Genomic DNA, 20,119 nt, shown 5'->3' with positions numbered 1-20,119 from the left:
CTTTTTCAACTGAACAGCAGTAGATGAATAGAAATGAAGATAAATGGCTAGTCTTTTTTATTGTAAATCTTCAGATTGTGGTATGCATTTTATTAGCAGTGACTGAGGTAAATACAAGACAATCCTAGACTGAAAACGTCCACTGAATAACTGCAAAGATAGTCAGAAATGCATTGGATTCATTTATATCAAAGCATATATAAATGTGGTAGAATGGCCCAGTCAAAGTCTGGATCTAAATCAATCAGAGAATCTGTGGTAGAATTTGAAAATTGACTCAGAATTGCATAATGGAGGGAAAGTGGTTCTAGATCTACAAAGCAAAACAGAAATAATTCATCCATGTGACTCTTCAGATTTGTTTTGCCTTAATATTTTGAAAAACATGCATCATTTCCACAAATATGCACTTAATGCACAAAATTGAGCCGGAAAAGCTGGAAAAGGGTAGAGTGCCTTCTCCGGGTCAAGGGGGTCGTCCTGCCTCAAGTGGAGGAGTTTAAGTATCTGGGGATCTTGTTCACGAATGGGGGAAGAAGGGAGCGGGAGACCCAGGACATGCTGGAGGGACTATGTCTCTCGGCTGGCCCGGGAATGCCTTTGGGTTCCCCCGGAGGAGCTGGAAGAAGTGGCTGGGGAGAGGGAAGTCTGGGCCTCCCTTCTGAAGCTGCTGCCCCTGGGACCCTACCCCGGATAAGCGGAAGAAAATGGATGGATGGATTGATGGATGCACTTAATCATGTTGGTATGTTGTACGTTTTGCATTTATTTTTGTACCTGAATGGTGATAGCTGTTAGTGTTTCTTGTTTCTGTGTAATCCAAATCAAACAGCAGCCTGTAAGTTGGAGAAATCCCCCCTGGAAAGCACAGAGAGTTTAATGAGCTTATAGGGAGCAGAGGGTGGAGCCGCTCTGTCAGGGCCTAATTGCGTGTAACATGACACTGCTGGTACCTGTGACAGGCCAACCTGGCTCCACCATCCTCAGGTGGCTTTCGTTAGCGGCCTGCTAGCAAAACAGAAATCCATCTGATTGAGGATAAAGAGGGTTCTTCCTGCAGGCCAAGGTGAACCGTCCTAATGGTTCACCTTGCAGGAGGAGAACAGATGGACTTTAGGATTTGTAATCAGATCCCCCGGTGGAGAAGGAAAAGGGAAAATTCAACAAACTTTGTCTTCTGGTCAACAACAACAACAACAGAAAATCTGGCTGAAAGTGCATTTGGTCAGTGGGAAAAATAATCGTAACCCTTACCCTAAGAGAAAGGGCAATGTTGTGAGCAGAACATATGCTCAAGCTGATTGGCAGCTCTAAGACCCTCCACCCGGCTCTGATTGGTGTGTTTCTGCAGATAGCAGTAGGACAACAGCGAGAAGGCAGAGGGGCTGGATTTTTTTCATAGATTACCCATCTCATAGTTTCTCGACATTGTGACAGTTTTAATGAATATGTAAAAAAAAAAAAGAAGCCATTTTGTTTATGAAAGTTACATGCTGCAGCTTTAAATTAAACTCTTTTCTTATCAAAAATTAATCTGGAACTAACTCATTTCAGCTTCAATGTATCTTGTGTTTTGATCTGAGGAGATAAAGTGCCACCACAACTCAAAACCCAGCCTAGAACTTTGCTTGGTATCTCATATGGCTCCTTATCTCCAGTTTAATGAGTTCAGCAGCTGCCTCTGCTGCCCCTCTCTCCGTTTGGTTCTCTGTTACTTTTGTCAGATAAAGGATGACAGGACGTGTTCTTCATGCAGCACGGACGGCACTCTACCTTGGAGTTTCAGCTGAGGTTTAGAATAACGCCTCATATAGAGTTGCGTGGAGACAAGAGCTAGGCAGACGATTCACTAAGGAGAGCACTTAAGAATCAGCGCCCTCAGAGATAGGCAGGCTGCTTCTCTGCACTCGAAGTCTAATTTTCTGTACATCTCAGTCACACAGACTGCAAATTCTGATCTCATGGCCTTTACAGCATCACCAAAATGTTATTTCAGTATTTAAGTTCAAATGATATGTGGTCCTTTCACACTATTTTGTTTAATTTTGCATACTATCTATTCTTCCTCCTTACTATGAATGGACCCCAGAATTCTGTTTTTCAGAAAATTGGAATATCATATCAGACTAGTGTTAGGTCTGTTAGGTTTAATTAGGTCTACAAAATTGAAACTTTTGAATTTTGTAGACCTAATGCTTGAATGTAGTAGGTATAGTGCATCTGGTCAAAGTTGCTCCATCAAACTACAACCGTTTGAGGGGGAAAACCTTGTCAGAAGAGTAGAAGAAGAAGAAGAAATAGACATCAAGAAATCACATAAATGAATTCTACGTAATCATTAGAGATAACATTACACAAAGTATAAACCATCACCCGTTTGTGACTTTGAGCTCAAGATCTGTTGAGTTTGGTGGTGGCAGGCTAAATAGAAGTAAAATAGAAGCACAATTTTTGTTTGCATTGGCCCAGGTTATTTTGGTCTAATGTTTAAATTGGTTTCATGATCTGAAACATTTGAGCATGACAAAATTGAAAAAAACAAAAACAGCACTCTAGCCATACCGCTGATACAGAGTGATCCACTCTGCACTCACTATTTATATTTGAGCCTCGGTGTGAAACGATATGTGAATGATTTTTCGGATTAACAGTTTCCTAGTCATTGATCCCTGTGTGACTCTTGTCTTTGCTTGTGACCCATCGTGGCTGATAGGAGGCAGTTATGGCCCCGGGGTGAGGGGATCTGAGGTCACTGCAGTCTAAACAGACCCTCGCTTTTATCTGTTGCAAGTCACACACCACGTGCATTTTGAGGCAAATCCTGGTTTAACAATTTCTCATCTCGAGCAGGAAAACTGGCAACAGCCGCAAAGTTACGTTCAAGATAAGGCGCATCTCGCCTTCTGCCGATGAGTAATTCACCGACAAGACATGTAGGAAAACAAAATGAGGCGTAAATCTTCCCTTAAAGGTGTGTTGCGCAAATAATAAGTCAGCCATTCATAGAAGACTTTAGGACCAATGCTTTCTGTGATGACAGACAGCCAGGCTGATGGCTGTAATAAAATATACAATGCTTGTGCAAATTAGGAACTAGTACAACTAAAGTCACTATGTATTTTTCCCACGCTGTTGAAAGTATTGACTTTTTATTATTATTATTATTTTATGATGTTTAAAAACTTTAGGCATCCATGAAAAAGCAAATGAGCCTGATGGAATGGACGAAGGAGTCTTCAATGTTCTTAAATTCTCCAACATACTCTGGACATGTTTTTCAACTTTTTATGAAAAAGAAGGGAAAAATAATTAAGTTTATATATATGTTTTCTTTTTTCTAATTGTAGTGGTCAAGCACACCCTGGCTTATGAGTCTGTTTCTTTATACCAAAAAGTGACGGAGTAAGTTGCCTGACCCGGAGAGGAGGGGAAGAATCAGGCTGGAGTTTAGCATGACCAGTCAGTATGAATGAAAACACCAAGAAACTAGACTTCAAAGACTAAGGGATTTTTTGTTGGATTGCATTTGGAGCTCAAATCATCAGCAGAAGACTAAAGCGGAAACAGTTTGGACTAAATAACAGTTCCATGACTTGGAATGTTGCAAATTAATATGTAGACATATGAAATATTTTATAAAACTGGAGATAAATGCATAAAAGGTGCATCCATGTTTAATTTTAACCAAATAAAAATATAAATAAATATGAAAATTAATTATTTTTATATTGCAAAATTTACAAGTTCCACAAGGTTTCCCCCCAGAAATCTTGCTTAGCCTCGTGTTTGGGCGCTGGGGATTCACCCAGCGACCCATTGTGTTTTTGAGGTAAAAATGTTTAAAGTTGACAGGAAATTTGAAAATATCACTTGATAATTATGTGTTATTAAAACACTGGAAGATTACTACCTGAACACCAACTATAAAGGCTTAAAAAATGCAAACATTTTAAAGAGACTTAAATAAATAAGCAAATCTTCGCCTGGTGTTGGCACAAGTAAAGCCTGGTGGCCCACCAGGCTGAAAATACACTGGGGAAAACCCAATTATTATTTAATCAGCAACATAATCAAAATGAACGATGGGGCTGAAACTACTACTAAAATAAAATAAAGGTAATTTTTCTTTGCTTTTCTTATAACAACAGGGACACAGACCTCAAAAATGCAAGAAGGTGAATTTTACATAAATGACAGGCATTCGTCATTGTGCCATTCTCTATTATTTTCTAAAAACGCGAAGAACATCACTAGAGAGAGAGAAAATATTAACACGGAAAAACATTTTAATCAGTTGCAAATCTCTCCAGGAAGGACCATCCCACAAAAGAGCTGAGTCAGAATATTAAACACTGAAGGCAATGAGAATAAACCCAGAGCACAGCCTGTTTGGAGAGATTGCCTGGAGAGAAAAAAAATCTCTCTAAAGAACAACACAAAAGATCTGGAGCGACATCTTTTGGAGAAAACCAAAAACACACGTGTCATATCAACTGTCAAGCATGGCAGTGGAGGGATGATGATCTGTGCAGACACTTGTTGATTGTGAACAGCTATTAGCAAAACAAGTAGGTAACATGGAGCTCTGCATTCAAACACTAAAGGAATATTTTTCTTAAACACCTCTTTTGTACAGTAGTGTGTATACACGTGATTTGATATCATGAAAAGCCTCAGAATTGCAATTAAGTTGTTTATTTCTGCTACTGTCAATTAGCATTTGAGGCTTGGTGGCCATTTTGAATTTCAAGTCAAGGTTAGTTAGAAATTTCTACTATATGAAGAGATTCCAGCAATTTTTCTGAACACTTTTTAACTAGTTATACGCTATAAAATCATCGTTTCCCATTTTTATGAACGCAGACCTCCATCAGTCGGTGTTTTCTTCTTTTCATTTTCACACAGTCATGATGCGACTATCACTACTTGGAGGGGCCAGCACCATCTGTTGCAAGATGAGGTAGTTCTTTATGGTCTTGTTTACTTAACTGAGTGTCACCTTCTGACCTTTTTACGGAAGACTTCAGATAAATCACATGAATTTAGATCATTGTGTTTTTGTTAATTTGGAGTAAAAAGTAAATAAGAGCAAAGCATGGTGTCCCTCTAACGTTATTTTTGTCATGAGTCATGACTCAGCAATGAACCCGAGACTCCCGCTGCTGAGCAGAGATCTGTGTTAGTAAGGCGAAGGGGCGGGGCGTGGAGACTCGGTACGAAGGGGGCGGAGCTTGGTAGTAAGCTGACGCCTTCCCTTTTCCATCGAGACAGAGCAGCCTCCTCCTGTAGAAAATTATTCTTGGCTGAATACGAATGACTTCTTCCCCTCCCGTTCCTCGCCAAAGCGGAAGGAGCCGACAGTTTCCCGAGACAGGACGGCTCGCGGTCGGACACGCAAAAAGGAAACCGGGAGCCCCCTCGGTCAGCGACGCATACCTGTCCGTGTGGCATGTGACAGCTCGCGGGCGCCTTGCCGCGTGAAGAGGGGATAAAGGACAGCGGCTCCGCAGACAGGACTCGACCTTTCCGCGTAGACCGACGGAGTAATGAACTCCTCCGATGATACCGGCTCTCCCGCCACAAAGGAGATGGAGTGGCTGTGCGGAGCAAAGCTCCACTTCTGGGTGAGTGCGTTTCTCGTCACCGCTGCTGTGTGCTGCTAAATAACACTCCCTCAGTGGTTTGGAACCTGCAAAGCGTTTGTTGTCTTTCCGGGTAGCTGAAGTATCTGTCGCAGCTCCTATAAATATCCCCCTTCTCGCCCCCTAATTGCATTTACAGTGTTAACGAGGTCCCAGTTAATAACATGAAGACTTTCGTGTTGCCTTTACGGAAGACATGTTGAAGCCAATGAAGTGTTCACTCAAACTTGTTACATCTGGAGTGCGTTTAAAGCGCTTTGCAGACTTATTTGCGTTGTGCAAACGTAACTCTGATAAGTTCATTAGACAGTAGCCTTGCCAGGACTATTATTGCACACAGATAACTGCAATATATACTATTATACATAATTTTTTCGTTTGGTGCAATCATAAAATTGTCCCAAAAACAACATAATAACATTATATCAGGGCTTTGACATGCAGCTATTTCTATTGTTTAATACTGCATTTAATATAAGTTAACTCAGGTTTTCATGCCTCTTTTCTTTGTTTTCCATGATCATCATCATTATCATCTTCACCATCATCATCATTATCTCTCCAGCTAGTTCAATGAGCTTTAACAGTTCGGCCATTAAAAACTGCATCAGGATTATACATCAAGGGCAATAAAAATCTTAAGTGGCAGAGCGTTAATTTATGTTTTCTAAAAATCATAATAGTGTGCCAAGTATTGCATCCAATCAGTCCTGTCCAGCTCCAATATTGGATATTGCAGACAGACAATATACGGTACAGTCCTAAGCTTAATGCTTTGTTGAGTATCACTTGTATGCAGTGATAACATGTGGAGGGTTTGCTCATTTACAGTCCATGGATTATTTTAGCATAGTGAAGCTGATGTGTGTTAAAAAAAACAGAAGTTATTTTCCACCTAACTCACTTACCTATTGGTCAGTACAGCCTGTTTTTGCTTTTCCTGACATCCATGTAAATCATAACACATCCAAACACCATGCTTGATAGATGCATTTGTTGTTTGTAACTGTGTGTGTGTGTGTGTGTGTGTTTTGGATCTTGAGCTTTCTCCATCATTTTGTTACCGGTTGATTTTACCTGTCTATAATACATTTTTCCAGTATTTTTCAATCTGTTTATTTCACAAAATTAATTTATCCTTACCCTCATGATTTACCTTTACATACACGCTTTTATCAGAAGGCTAAGTTAACCTCTATTGTCCACAGTACAAGTCTGTGTTTGAATTATATCAAAGGGTTCCTCACTGTAAACGTTGTTTTATGGGAAGTGGTGATAAAAAGGTGCAGATGGTGGATAGAACAGAGTCTCACCTGTATGACGGATCCAGAATATTTGCAAGCTGCTTTTTGAAGCTCATGATGTTCACGTATCTGTTTTATTTTTGGAAGCAAAATTTGACGTCAAAATTTGGAAGTCAAAGTAGGGGAAATGGCGTAAATGCGGTTTTACAACCAGAGCATACTCTGTTTGTTCTTTTTTGAGTTCCACACAATCATAGTTATGCATCCTTTTAATATGTACATACAGTCCTTTTGCAGTGTTCATACATTTTTTCCCCCCATTTTTTTGTCTCACTTTGGCGTGTTTTATTTGGATTAATTTGTAGGATACATCAGCCGATTGATGAATTAGCCCTCATCTCCTTAATTTTGGGTGATCGGCGATTGGCCAATACATACATGTATTGAAACCCGATCTTAACCCCCAATGACAGACTGCCAGACCCACCCATTAGGTCACGCTGACAATTTAGCAACTTCATCACCATATTGAGCCTCTTTTCAAACCAAAAACATTGCCATTGGACAAAATCAAAATTACAATCTACATAATTATGATAAACGAAAATGACTCATACTTTTCCATTTTTTCCCAAATAAATGTCTTAAAATTGTATCATGGATTGGTGTTAAACCAGCTTAGAAAAACAGGTGGTTAAAGCACAGTGATGCTACAAATCATTGACTTAGTAAGTCAGTATGCCACAATTTTGAGATATTTTTTTGGTTAAAAATGTGTCATTTTTCTCCCACTCCACAGTTATATACTACTTTGTGTTAGTCACATAAAATTCAATAAAAAAAATACAACAGTTGACAGTAACTGAGTGCACTAATACTGTATTTAGTTTTCACACAAAACTACATTGTATAATAATTTTACTGTATTGCTCAGACAAATTACTGCGCAGTTACATAAAATATTATTATTAGCCATAATAATAAAGGTGTGTGGAAAGGAGTGGCCCGCTTTGTTTATCTTGGAGTGGCTGAGAGTCTTGCTCTTCAAGATGTTTCAGGTTTTTGAATTGAAGCTCTCCAAACTGGATTTAAAAGAGAGGTAGATGATGTTACCGGTTTTATTTTTCCTAGAATCCTGCAGCCTTAACATTCACCTTTCCTCCAACACCTGAATCACATGACTAGGCCATTAGTGGGACTGCATGCTGGGAGGTCACTCAGACATCTTGCACTAAAATTTAATCAAAACAGCCTTGTGAAAGTGCAGCAGTTCTAGAATTACATCACATAAGTAATCAATTAATGTGATTAATTGTTAGTATTTATATAAATTGCCATTTTATATTTTCTATTATTTCTAAGATAAATAGTAAGCTATCTATTTTTTGTTTTGTGTTGTTTTGGATATGCAGATGTGACTTGGGTTATCATTCATGTTGTCTAAATGATTGCAAATGTGAGCAACTGCTATGAAGTTTTTTTTTGTTTTTTTTTATCTCACGTTCACGTCCCCCTAACACCAATATTTTGTTTCACTTCACCAAAGGTCACATTCTCCACCTCTGTCCTTTCTGCTGGACAGAAAAGTCAGCATATTTTCTTCCTGTCAGTATTTCTCAGGCAGCGAAGGGAAGTTGCTGAAGTGTTGCACCTAATTTAGGAAAGAAAAGTCAGGAAATGGTGACATAAAATAAATAAAATGTTTTTTAAATGCATCCATTTCAGGCAAATAATAATAATAATAATAATATTTAAAAAAAAAAACCTGCATCGTTTTTCGGCTTCTTCTTGAAAAGAAAAGCTTTTTTTTAAAATCTGGGTTATTGTGGTTAGTTTCTCTGTTGCAACATGCTTGTTACAGAAATCTTGATTTCTCTAAAGACAACTTGAGCAGCTAAAATAATCTTAAGTTTCTATCAAGAAACACCAGATTTCCTTCCCTCTCCTCTGTGCAGCCCACATTCTTTCCTAAATACCGCCTTCACCACGAACACATCGCTGTGCTTGAGTGTCCAGCTGATTTGCCTCTGGGTAGAACCCGCTGAGAGATGTAACTGTTTTGTGAGGCCATGACAGGTGGCGTAAACTAGTTGCTGCTATTCACGTCCACTTCAAACAAACAGGAGGGATCTGTAATCCCCCAGCTTTCAGCAGTGCATGCTGAGTGCAGGTCAGAGTTAATACTTAGGCTTGATCAATTGTCCTATTTACAGAGTTGTTCTTTTTAAGACGTCTAAGCAGCAGCTTGAAGTCCATTTGACAGCTCAAACAAGGTTTATATTTGGACAAACCGCTGCGAGTAAGACTCAGAATATGACACCCTTGAACAAAGGTACCTCACTTCCTCCATGGCCTGATGTTTTCACCAATAGTTAAAGCTGCTGCTTTTAATAAAAACTGAAAAGTAACAATAATTTCTACAGTTGAGAAAAAAACAAGTTGCAATGTAATAAACTAATGTTATTTTATCTCTCTTTTATAAATACAGTTAGCTTAATGAAGAAACGTAGACACTTGTCAGACTTTGTAGTTTTAAAATGCTCATTGTACCAAATATTCTTTTTTTCTGTTCTGCTTTTTGGTCTTGTGCAAGAATACCGGGGATTCCCTCTAAAAATGCTTATACCTGCCAACTTTACTTGTTCAAACTCCAGATATGCCTTAGTGTGCATTAACACACAAAATGTAAACCGTCTTGATACTACTGAATAGGCTAACATTCACGGTCTTATTGGATGTTAGCCTATTGAGGCTAATGAGCACCTAGGAAAATGAATGGTGCTCCTGTACTGGGTGGTTTGCCAATAGCATGTCAAGTAGCATTGTGTCTGGATATCTCAGCTTCCCAAGCTGCATTTCCCCTTCCTAAAATCCAGAATATTTTAGATTGGTTTTGCAAAAAACAAAAAAATCCGCAAATGGGTGAATTTTCCACAAAAAATTTGGAGTTATTTTTCAAGAAAAAATGTGCAAATGGGTAAATCTGCAAATATCTTTTCTATTTGTTTTGTTTACCATCCCACGGTCCTAGCGGGAAAGCAAGGGTGAAGATTGTCCCGTCAGACCGTCAGTTCCCGAAACCACACACACAAAAAAATCCTCTTAAAAAACAAACTTGTTCGATTCAAATGACCCCATCTCTTAAAACTTCATGAGGCTTAAAAATGAAGCAGTAGAAACAGTATGGCAGTTTTCAAACAAACTTTAACTGTGGCTTAACTGTGGTTCCTCAGTGAAATGCGCTGTGTGTCCCGTCAAGACGAAGAGCTTTTGAAGTCTTGCCCCAGAGGGAGCGTTTGCTTGTCATGCCTCATTTTAACAAGATCTACATGTACGTCTGGGCTTGGCTACAGCTCAAGTGATGTTGCAGTGAGTTTCCAGAGATTGCGGGGGATGGCCCCTCCCCATGCAGTTCAAACATACCCAGAAAACTATTGAGTTTGTTAAGGGCATGATCAAGTCAAGCCCAACCTAAACAGGTTCTGTTAGGGGTTGGCGTTGGAGCAAGAGAAGGCCAATCACAAACCATGTCTCTCCTTGTTGGTTTGTTTTTAACAGCTTTGAGGTGATATGATTATTGCTTCATTGATGCACAACAAGGGTTGTAGCAAAGCACAGAGGTTTTCTGAAGAAATGCCTTGAAACTGCAAGCAGACCTGATGGCAAAGTTGATGAAGTATGTCATAAACTCTGCAAAGACTGCAGCAAGATGCCTCTGGATCAAAACCAATCTAACAATACAAAGCTACTGTTCAGTGCAACTTAAGTTCATCCATCTCTCTTAGGAAGTTACCCAATGCGATTATCTCAAATTTCAAGGAGTAATGATAGGCGAGGCAAAGAAGAGAACTACAGAGAAAAGCAACCTAGTGGCCAGTTGTTAATATGGAGGAGGAGCTGCAGAGAATCTGCGGAAAAGACACTTGTTAGTAGTTCCCCTCACAAATCTGGCAACAAGAAAGCCATTGTTATGAGAAAGACATGAGAACTCAACTTAGCAATTTGCTATAAGCCATACAGGGGATAGAGTAAGGCTACATTTACACAGCAGGCAAAAGCGATCCAAATGTGATTATTTTTTCCAATTTCCGATTTGGATCAATTTCATTTTTCCAACTTTATTTTCTTTATATATTATTACAAATGAGAAAACTAAATGTTCTCCCAAACTTGCTCTGATTTTTGTTCTTTCAGGGAGTTTACCTGACACAACAAAGTCCCAATAATTACAAGCTGTAAAACATTCTTATGAAAAAAGATGGTGGCAGGCAAACTATGGAAACCAGAGGAGTGCATTAGTGCAGAAAGAAATAATACAGATTTCACAAAGATAAATCTTCATAAACTGAAAATTTGATTTATCACCCAGGCCCCTTTATGATTTCATGAGGGCAGCTTTGTCACAGCAGTCTGAACGACCCAACTATGATCTTTTCACCAACAAAACATCCAATTTTTCCCACCTCCATGTGTATAAATAAACCAATTATTTGTATGATGTGGTACAAAATTGAGTACGTATGCAATAGTTTTCAAAGTGTCTGCAGTCAAAATGGTGATGTCGCATTTTATCAGATTTTTACTTTATTGATGTGAGACTTGCGCCTTAATTCTGCACCAGAAGAAGGCAGATGTGGCAATTTCCTATGTGAATAATGGCTGAAGAAAGCAGTGTCGACACTTGGCACACTCCTTTGTTCGTACTTTCCTTTGTCTTGTTATGAAATTGTGGCAATATTATATGTGACGACGAAATCAATGATCTCTTAGGTAAACAATGCGTTGAGGTGAGGCATCTGTGTTCTTCTTCTGCACATGTGGGTTGCTTTTAGCTTTTAAACTGTTCACACAAAAGTCTGATTGAGGTTGCATTTAGTTAGTAGTATGAATTACCACCCAAAAAACAATTTGTATTTCAGCAAAAAAAAAAAAATTAATTAGTAAGTTCTGCTTGTAGCCAAAGAAAGGGATAAAGCAAGTTCATGTTTTTAAAATCACCCAGTCAAAGTCCATAAAATTAATGTTTGCAGATAATTTCCGTGTAACCTGACATAAATTGAGCTACATTGCAAAGACAAAATGGCCTAGATGACATGCAGAGTCAGTAGTGACATACCCCAACGGACTAAGGATTCGCTGTGAAAGGCAAAGAAGAATTAGCAAAAAAGTCTCAAACTATACATTCCTTTCCTTTGACTTCAGAATTATAAACTGTGTTGCATTGCTCCCTCACATAACATATAAGTAAAATACATTAAGTTGTGTGGCTGTAGCGTGACACAATGTGGAAAACTTCTGCCAGACACGTGTATAATTTAATAAACAGAATGTTCTCTTCAAAGGCGTCACCTGTTCACGGATGAATGCAGAAGCAGACAGAATGCATGGCATATACCGCACACATTACCAGGCTCACCCGAAGCCTGTTTATCAGCAGCATTATATACTAACAATTCAGACTGTCAGCAGCATCTTGGATTACAGCCAAGAGGAAGAGCAGCCCTGACAGGAGAAGCAGGGAGGTGCCGCTCTTTGATTCATCTGCAAGCATCAGGGTCTGGACGCGACTGCAGCCAGAGCTGAATCGAAACCGCAAAGAGGAAGCCGCCATGGCACGACGAGTTTTTGTGACACGTTGGGCTCCGTGGGAAACTTCCCTACTGCTCCATTTTCAGGATCTGTTTTACTTCTTTCGTATATTTAGAAACGTTGCGTCACTTCAGTTTTCGATTTTGCTGAAAAATCCCTAAAATGTCGCTGACTTCAGTACTACTAACCAAATATAAAACCTGACACAGAGAGAGAGGGAACAAAGGAGAGAGACAGTTGTGAAATATGTGTTTTCTGTATTTCAAAATTTGAAGGAAGGAACGTGATGTTAAAACTACAGGTTACAAGAGCAGAAATAAAGTGTTTTAAATTTGATGAATACATTTGTCTTACGTATTTTCATAGTCAAAATGACATTAGTTTATGTGACGATAAATTGTAACAGTAATATTGTTCTTTTGAGATTATTTTCAAGTAATATAACGGTAATGGGAAAATAATGCAAGAACACATTCTGAGATATCAATAAACTTTAAATTCTAATGAACATTTAAAACTGGACGACATTTCAAATATCTAAAGTAAATTAAACAACAAAATAAAATGGTGCTAGTAGAGACCAATGCTCCAGACTGAAGACTTTTGTCTTCCAGGTTTTGGTAGAAAATGTTTCTGGTTAACACATACATCATACTGAGGCAGTTTTTTTTGGTAGAAAGAGACAAAACAATAAATTGTGAAAACGCAAATTATTGAGGTTGTTTTAAATTATGTGATTAATTGGTTTATTGCTTATTGCAACAGGCCTGCAGTGGATCTACTTTAATTGGTTCGATTCTGTCAGCGTCGAAGTTCAGAAAATCCTCTGATGCACAGTCTAGTGTTTTGTCTAAATCGCCTGAACAATGGCGCTAATGATTTCTATATCGGTGTCAATGAGTTTAGCTGGCAGCACTTCCTCTTCTAGAGTCTCCGTCCTCCCATTCTGAGTGGAGATCCTTTTACTGCTGTCTCCTCTCGTAAACCTTCATAGACTTAAATCATAACACTGATACTTTCTCAATTCTTAATTAAAAATATACATATTTTAGAGGTTCTCCAAGAAACTGATCAGATGATTTTCCGCTTGACTGAAAAGTCAGAAACTCAAAAATCCAATATTTTTCTGGTTAACACACATCATCCTGAGGCAGTTTTTTTTTTTAATGTAACTTAAAAAGTTCCTTATTAATCCTCATTTGGCAGATTCAAACACAGTGCATTTTATTGCTAATATGTCAAAGGACTAAGCACCTTTCCATGTCTTGTTTTTGTAGATGATCCTTCTGGAATGTTTTTCAAGACGTTGCTTGTTCTGTCACTTTAAGTCTACAGTCATTGTGGGACTTCATCTGGCGAAGCTAATGTGAGCTGTCATGATTCCTGTATGTGAAGATGAAGATTATGGGATGATTATGTGATTTAAATAATTAGCTAACACTTATTACATTCCAGGCAGAAATTTGCGGTATGCATATTATGCACATTTTTTCTTTGCATTGTGTTGCAGTAAACTGACTGGGCAGCCGTTTGCTGCTAACAAGGCTGAACTTGGCCTCTGAGCTTCCTGTTGGTGCTAAGCTAACGGGCTGTTTCACAATCTAAAATGTTTAGTCTGATCTAAAAACAACTGGATGTTTGAAATTCATGAAACCTTTATTCTATTTACACAAATCAATTCTATGTTGGCACCAGAACAACTTTAGGATTATGTTAGAAAAATAATGTTAGTGACTTGTGATAGCTGGACTGGAATATTCTACAGACATTCCTAAAAACACAGTTTGTGAAACTTTTACTTAAAAATTGGGATTTTTTTTGTGTTCTAATTATATCTTTTAAAAAAGGTATCTTCTTGTTTTGGTGAACCCAATACGGTCTATTGTCTTGTCCTACCAGCCGATGCATCCTCATTTCCCCCTACCCTATTCTTACAACCGATTTGTGAAAGCTCTGTTTTACACCTCCTTGTCTGCTCTATTGTCCACTTGACTGCAAAGCCAGTGTGACCTAAATCTCGACAACGGTATCCACCCACTAGGGGTCCCTGCGGGCGTCAGCGCCGACAGGGTCTAAAATAAGACTAGCCAGTCTGTTGGTGGTGCCAAACGGCCAACAGATGAAGAGAAAGACGGACCAGATGATGAGCAGAAGAAGAAAACAACAGCGTCATCTTCTAAGAGATGACGCTGTTGGCAAAATCTGTGCATCTCTGATCGGGACAAAGTTCATCAGATCAGTAAAATATACACTGCTCAAAAAAATAAAGGGAACACTCAAATAACACATCCTAGATCTGAATGAATGAAATATTCTCATTGAATACTTTGTTCTGTACAAAGTTGAATGTGCTGACAACAAAATCACACAAAAATCATCAATGGAAATCAAATTTATTAACCAATGGAGGCCTGGATTTGGAGCCACACACAAAATTAAAGTGAAATGTTCCCTTTATTTTTTTGAGCAGTATAATATGAGCAGGCCATGGAGAGAAGTAGGAACATTGAGAAACTAAAAAACAAAATAGTGGAAAACATATTTTAAACCTGTTATGTTGTTAAAGTATTAATTTCATTATTAGATGCGCAACTTTCCATTAAGATACCAAGCAGACAGACTGTAAGACTTGGGAGATTGTGGCTTTTTGACTGCTCAGATTTCTTAGAAAACAGCTTAACTTTTCATATAAATTGAAAGCATAAACTACTTGATCTTATTATTTACTTTACAAATCTGTATTGAGTCAGGCGTGTGGCAGGAACTCAAGAAGCAAAGCGGAAAGGTGTAGGTCATTAGAAACGGCAAACGTAGTCTGAAGGAAAGGCATTGCACTCGTTAGGTTTATAGAAATGCCTGAGAAATTTGACATAATGAATGGTTCCAGTTGCCAGGTGAGAAACCGGCGGATCAATACGCAATAAGAATTCAAAGGTTAATAAGGAATTTCCCCATTTTGCATTGATTTCACTTTTAGTTGCATTATAAACTACGTCCTTCTTATCTAAGGTTAAGGTGTAGCCTTACACCAAATATCAAAAGTTTTACCAGCTAAGGCCTGTTAATTGTTAATTGTTTGACTCTTCTCAAATCAACTTTTTTTCTGAATGACTCCCCAAAATGGATCAGAATCTGGCGCCGCATCTTGGCCATAATCTGTCTGCTCCTCCAGTATTGTCCGTAACGTCGTAACTTCTGCGAGGACGTTTATTATTCCTTGGCATTGAATCCACAGGGGACAGTACACACCAGACGTATTGGGTTTCCAGCAATTCTGCTCCGACATGAGCAGACACATTACCGTCAATAAAAGCCCTCTGTGATTATGCCGCGTTTACTGATAGGCCAGCAGTTATCTTCTGACAAAACAATGTCGGTGACCATCTCTCCCTCTCACAGGGTTCTGTCCCACTGGTCAAACTCATCGTTATATTTGTGTTGTGTGCTGAGATCTTTGCAGTTCTTCTTGACTGCTATGATTGAAAACAAGCGGTATTTGTACCTAAATACAACGTATTACTGATGAATCGACATTCTGTCATAGTCCGATACTTCAATAAAATCAGTCCAAAAACATGTGGAAACGTGAAAAACATGTGATTGTGACTGTGTCTTACTTAACTCTCTCACCAATGACCTTTTACACTCTGCACTCTCTACTGTCTTCTGTGTGTTAAGTAAATAGAGATTGTGCAGGTCAGGTCAATATGCTTCTCTAGGGTCTACTATCATCTAACATGTAACCTATGGGATGTAGCTTTAGCTTACGTTTCCACAGATTCATCTGATTTGACATCTCCAGTCTTTGGTAAACTCGCTCCTTGCTCCTGCTGAGGATGTTTTGATTTGAAACAAAACTTCAGAAAACGCCTTACAATCTGGCAACAGTCAGACCCCCAGTATTCATGAGTTTGGAGCCACAGCCAACAGCAAATAGCTAAAATCTTCCATTTAAAAACAGTTGGAACCATCCTTATTTTTAACTCAAAATATACCTTAATATGCTGTGGAAACCATCTTAGCACTATCATAGAAGCTAACAGCTACAGTTCACCAAAGTCCGGTCTTGGGGGTACAACCAATCAGAGGCTCCAAACTCATAATACCACGCCAAGTAGCATTGTGCCTAGGTTTTCCTGCTAACTAACCGGCATTTTCTTTCAAATATTTTAGGTAAAATTTACGGGGGAAAAAATCAGTGAAGAGGCAAATTCTTCACAAAAAATTTGGGTTTACATTCCACATAAAAATCTACAGATAGATCCGTTGTAATGGGGTTCCTACTGCTCTCTCTATGCACCTTTGGCAGGATCCTGGGAATATTTGGCCCAAATAATCTGAACACATCATGCAAAAGACCCAGAAAATTGGAGGATTCTCTCTTTACCATCAACATGTACAGCCTATAATACAGTTTTGTTTATAATTCAATGATTTAAAAAAAAAAAAAAAAAACATTTCTGCACAGAATATGGCCTCATGACTCACTGAGGAAGGGTCGGAAGTTTCTCAAATCTGGTGAGGCTGATTATTTCAAAAAACCCCAGGCCAATACCCTGGATTGACTTTTATATCCTTATTTAAACATCAGTCCACGTTAACATGGCATAAACAACTGGCTGCGACTAGCAGGATATGTCTTGCATTGTGTGCTGACAGTGGGAGTTTAAACAGATTATTTTTTGCCAGCCAACTTGCAAATTATGAAGAGGAAATTGCTCTTTGTCAAATTAATGGCTTTAGTTATTAGGAGAGAACATAAATCTGACAAGGTCAAAGCAGGCCGAGCACATGTAACACCAACCCTGACAGGCTGTAGCTCTATCGGAGATGGCGTTCCTGTTGGTGTGCTTTAGCTGTGCTCAAATGGGACATTGTTGAGTTAGCAAAATTGTACATTTTAGGCTGCGCCAAGAACAGAATGGAGAAATACTCGGTGCTATTGGGGTAACTCTGTCAGGTCAGGGAAGATTTGCCTCTCTTCCAGGGTTTCTCCGTTTGAAGATAATGATTCTAACTCTGGTTCACTACAGCAGAAACAGCTGAATAATCCTTTTCTTTCACAGACTTTCTTTCCCATCTGTTTTTTTTCTTTCCTCCAATTGCATCATAATGAAAATGTTGGATTTCCTTTTGCCTCCTTTAAGTCCAGCATTAAAATTCGAAAGACGAGGCAAATGTAGGCTTTCCCCTTCATTTTATGGACAAACGGTTTGATAGCATTGTTGGCAAGTAACCAGCTCATTCAAACCCATTCAGTGACATGTGTGGTTGCAATCAGTAAGAAATTTTAAAGGCCACATTTCAGTCTGGTTTCCCTGTCGATACCTGCGTGCTCTGCAACTCTCCTCCAGAGGAATAAAGAGTCGCTGGAGAGGAAATAACTATAGCTACAGTTTAGTTGTGTCATCTTCATCTCATAGCAACAGGAGGAGGAATGAAAAGGCGCAACGGGCCTCGCTCTGTCATCACTGTCTTTCAGCTCTCTGGGATGCCTGAACTATATGGTTAGACAATAATGGTTCAACAGCAGCTTCCCCCTTTTTCGATGATTATCAGTAGAAATAGTTTTTGTAATTATGTTTCCCTTTGTTTTTCTAAATACCGTTCACACATTTCCTCTTAATGCGAACTATACTTCTCATTTTGTGCTAACTTCTTGAATTATGGTTTTGTAGCTTGATATTTGCTGGTTAAGCGTTCCACGAATGCTTGAGCAGTTGCAAAATCATCTGCCAGTAATCGTAAAACACAGCTTTGCATCTAATCTACTTTTTTTTTTTTTTTTTAAGTGAGTGTGTTTATGCAACAAAACTGCCTCTAAGAATACTTGGAAGTTCACCCAGAATGCGAGGAACTTGTGTCACTCAGACTTATGTCTGTACATTCATTTTAAACCTGATTAAAAACTTGTTCTGAAGGTTTGGGTGTGAACTCTTTACAGCAGTATGTCAATCAGTTTCCACTCCACCTCCTCAGGTTTGGGGGTTCAATAAATCCTGGCCATAAAAGCCAGAATAAAATAAAAATGTTTCATTTTGAGCTAAAGCTTTGAGGCACATTTGACTGATTATAATCAGAATTGCTTCGTCTGGGTTTCTGCCTCAAACAGAGGAATCAAAATATGAGGGAATGTTGTTTATGAATGATATTAGGATGGAGTGGGAGGTGGATAAACAAATTTTTGTCTGTTTTATCTTCCTTCTTGTCGTTTTAGCTTTTCTCTCTTTTCTGTTTACCCGTTTTACCTCTTCCTCACATCTCAGGGCTTAAAGGAAACATGTTAGGTAACTAATAAGGAAGGAGTGGTGCTGTGTGTGAGATTATGAACTATACATCTTGCCACATTGAAGACATAACTTCCTTTTTGAATCTTCTTCCATATCGGTTATCACAGCTCCATCTGTGGCTCTTGTTTCTCTTTTGGTGTCATGATTTACTTCATTTCCTGCTCTAGTCTGTCCCAGCTGTATCCTGTTCGTATAAAATTCTCGAATAGTTAAATTCCTCACATGATCTCTGCCTTCGCCGAACTGGCCTCAGATAATATAAACTATTTACATTGATGTAATTTGTTGCCTTTTTCTCCAACTCCTTGGCTTTGCTTCCTCTCTGCTTCAAATCTTTCCAGAATAATTTGTTTCTACAATAAATTGTCCTGTTTTTAGAAGCGCCTTTGTTGGTATGGAAGACTGATCCTGCCAACACTGGCAATAAAAGTAGGAATATATAAATGGCTTGAAAGTGTAATTAATGTGGAAAACATTGTATCCAACAATGAAAAATACAAATCTTTCCCAGCTTGGATCTTGATATTGGCCAATAGGTGAGAAGCGGGCTCTGAGTTCCCGCCCACTAGACCCTCTTCTCCTTTGGTTAGTTTAGCTCCTGCAAAGATTCAGAAGGAAAAACTAAGTAGAACATGAAGGGGAAAAACAAGGTAAATTAGAAAAAAACAGAAGAGAAAATGAAAAAAGGAAATAGGAGAAAATAAATCAATGTATGATCTAAGAAACTAACAATAAATAAAAATTTGAATATGAATAAAAAAAAATATAAAAATCTATAAAAAATTGAAGATTAAACAATGTTAAATCAAAACTATTAGAAATTTTGCCACTCTGTAATCAAATAAGTTTGTAAAGTTCTTATTTATTTTTTGTTGGAATATTTGCCACATTAATTTCTTAATCAAGATATTGCTTTATTCCTTTATTGATTGCCAATGTTGGCAAAATCATTCCAACATAATTTTTTTTTTCTTCGCACTGCATCTACATATCTTCAGTAGTTTAAACTATCATGCGTGTGAATGTGCGAATGAATGACAGACTGCAGTGTAAAGAGCTTTGGAGTCCTCTGACTTAGTTAAGCTCTATACGAAACAGTAAAAGCAGCAACTGGGGATTTAGATGGTCCTACTCAGAGTTAAACCTCTGTCATTTTCAGCAATTGCTGACTTACTGTCAGGTGTGCAGTGTCTCACAAAAGTATTCACACCATTTGAACTTGTTCACATTTTTTTATATTTTAAATGGGATATTTGATTTTACTCTGCATTTTTCTAAAGCCAATGTATTAGCAAATTTTTTTAATGAATACATTTTTTTTTGTAGAGCATATTTGAAATACTAGAAAGGAAAT

At 38.4% G+C, this 20,119-nt stretch overlaps 1 protein-coding gene across 1 annotated transcript in view; it reads left to right on the top strand.

The window, feature by feature from the left end:
* Positions 1-4,276: 4,276 nt before the first annotated feature.
* Positions 4,277-20,119, top strand: part of LOC103144887 (multidrug resistance-associated protein 1-like) — a 25,422-nt gene continuing 9,579 nt past the window's right edge. Inside the window, exon 1 of the mRNA XM_007562059.2 lies at positions 4,277-5,624. Within this exon, the coding sequence (XP_007562121.1) occupies positions 5,547-5,624 (78 nt within the window). The 5' untranslated portion in view covers positions 4,277-5,546. The remainder of the gene's footprint in view (positions 5,625-20,119) is intronic.

The sequence above is a fragment of the Poecilia formosa genome, unplaced genomic scaffold (assembly GCF_000485575.1).
Source record: "Poecilia formosa unplaced genomic scaffold, Poecilia_formosa-5.1.2 Scaffold4, whole genome shotgun sequence".
Taxonomy (NCBI): domain Eukaryota; kingdom Metazoa; phylum Chordata; class Actinopteri; order Cyprinodontiformes; family Poeciliidae; genus Poecilia; species Poecilia formosa.
This window is presented reverse-complemented; position numbering and strand designations above follow the sequence as displayed.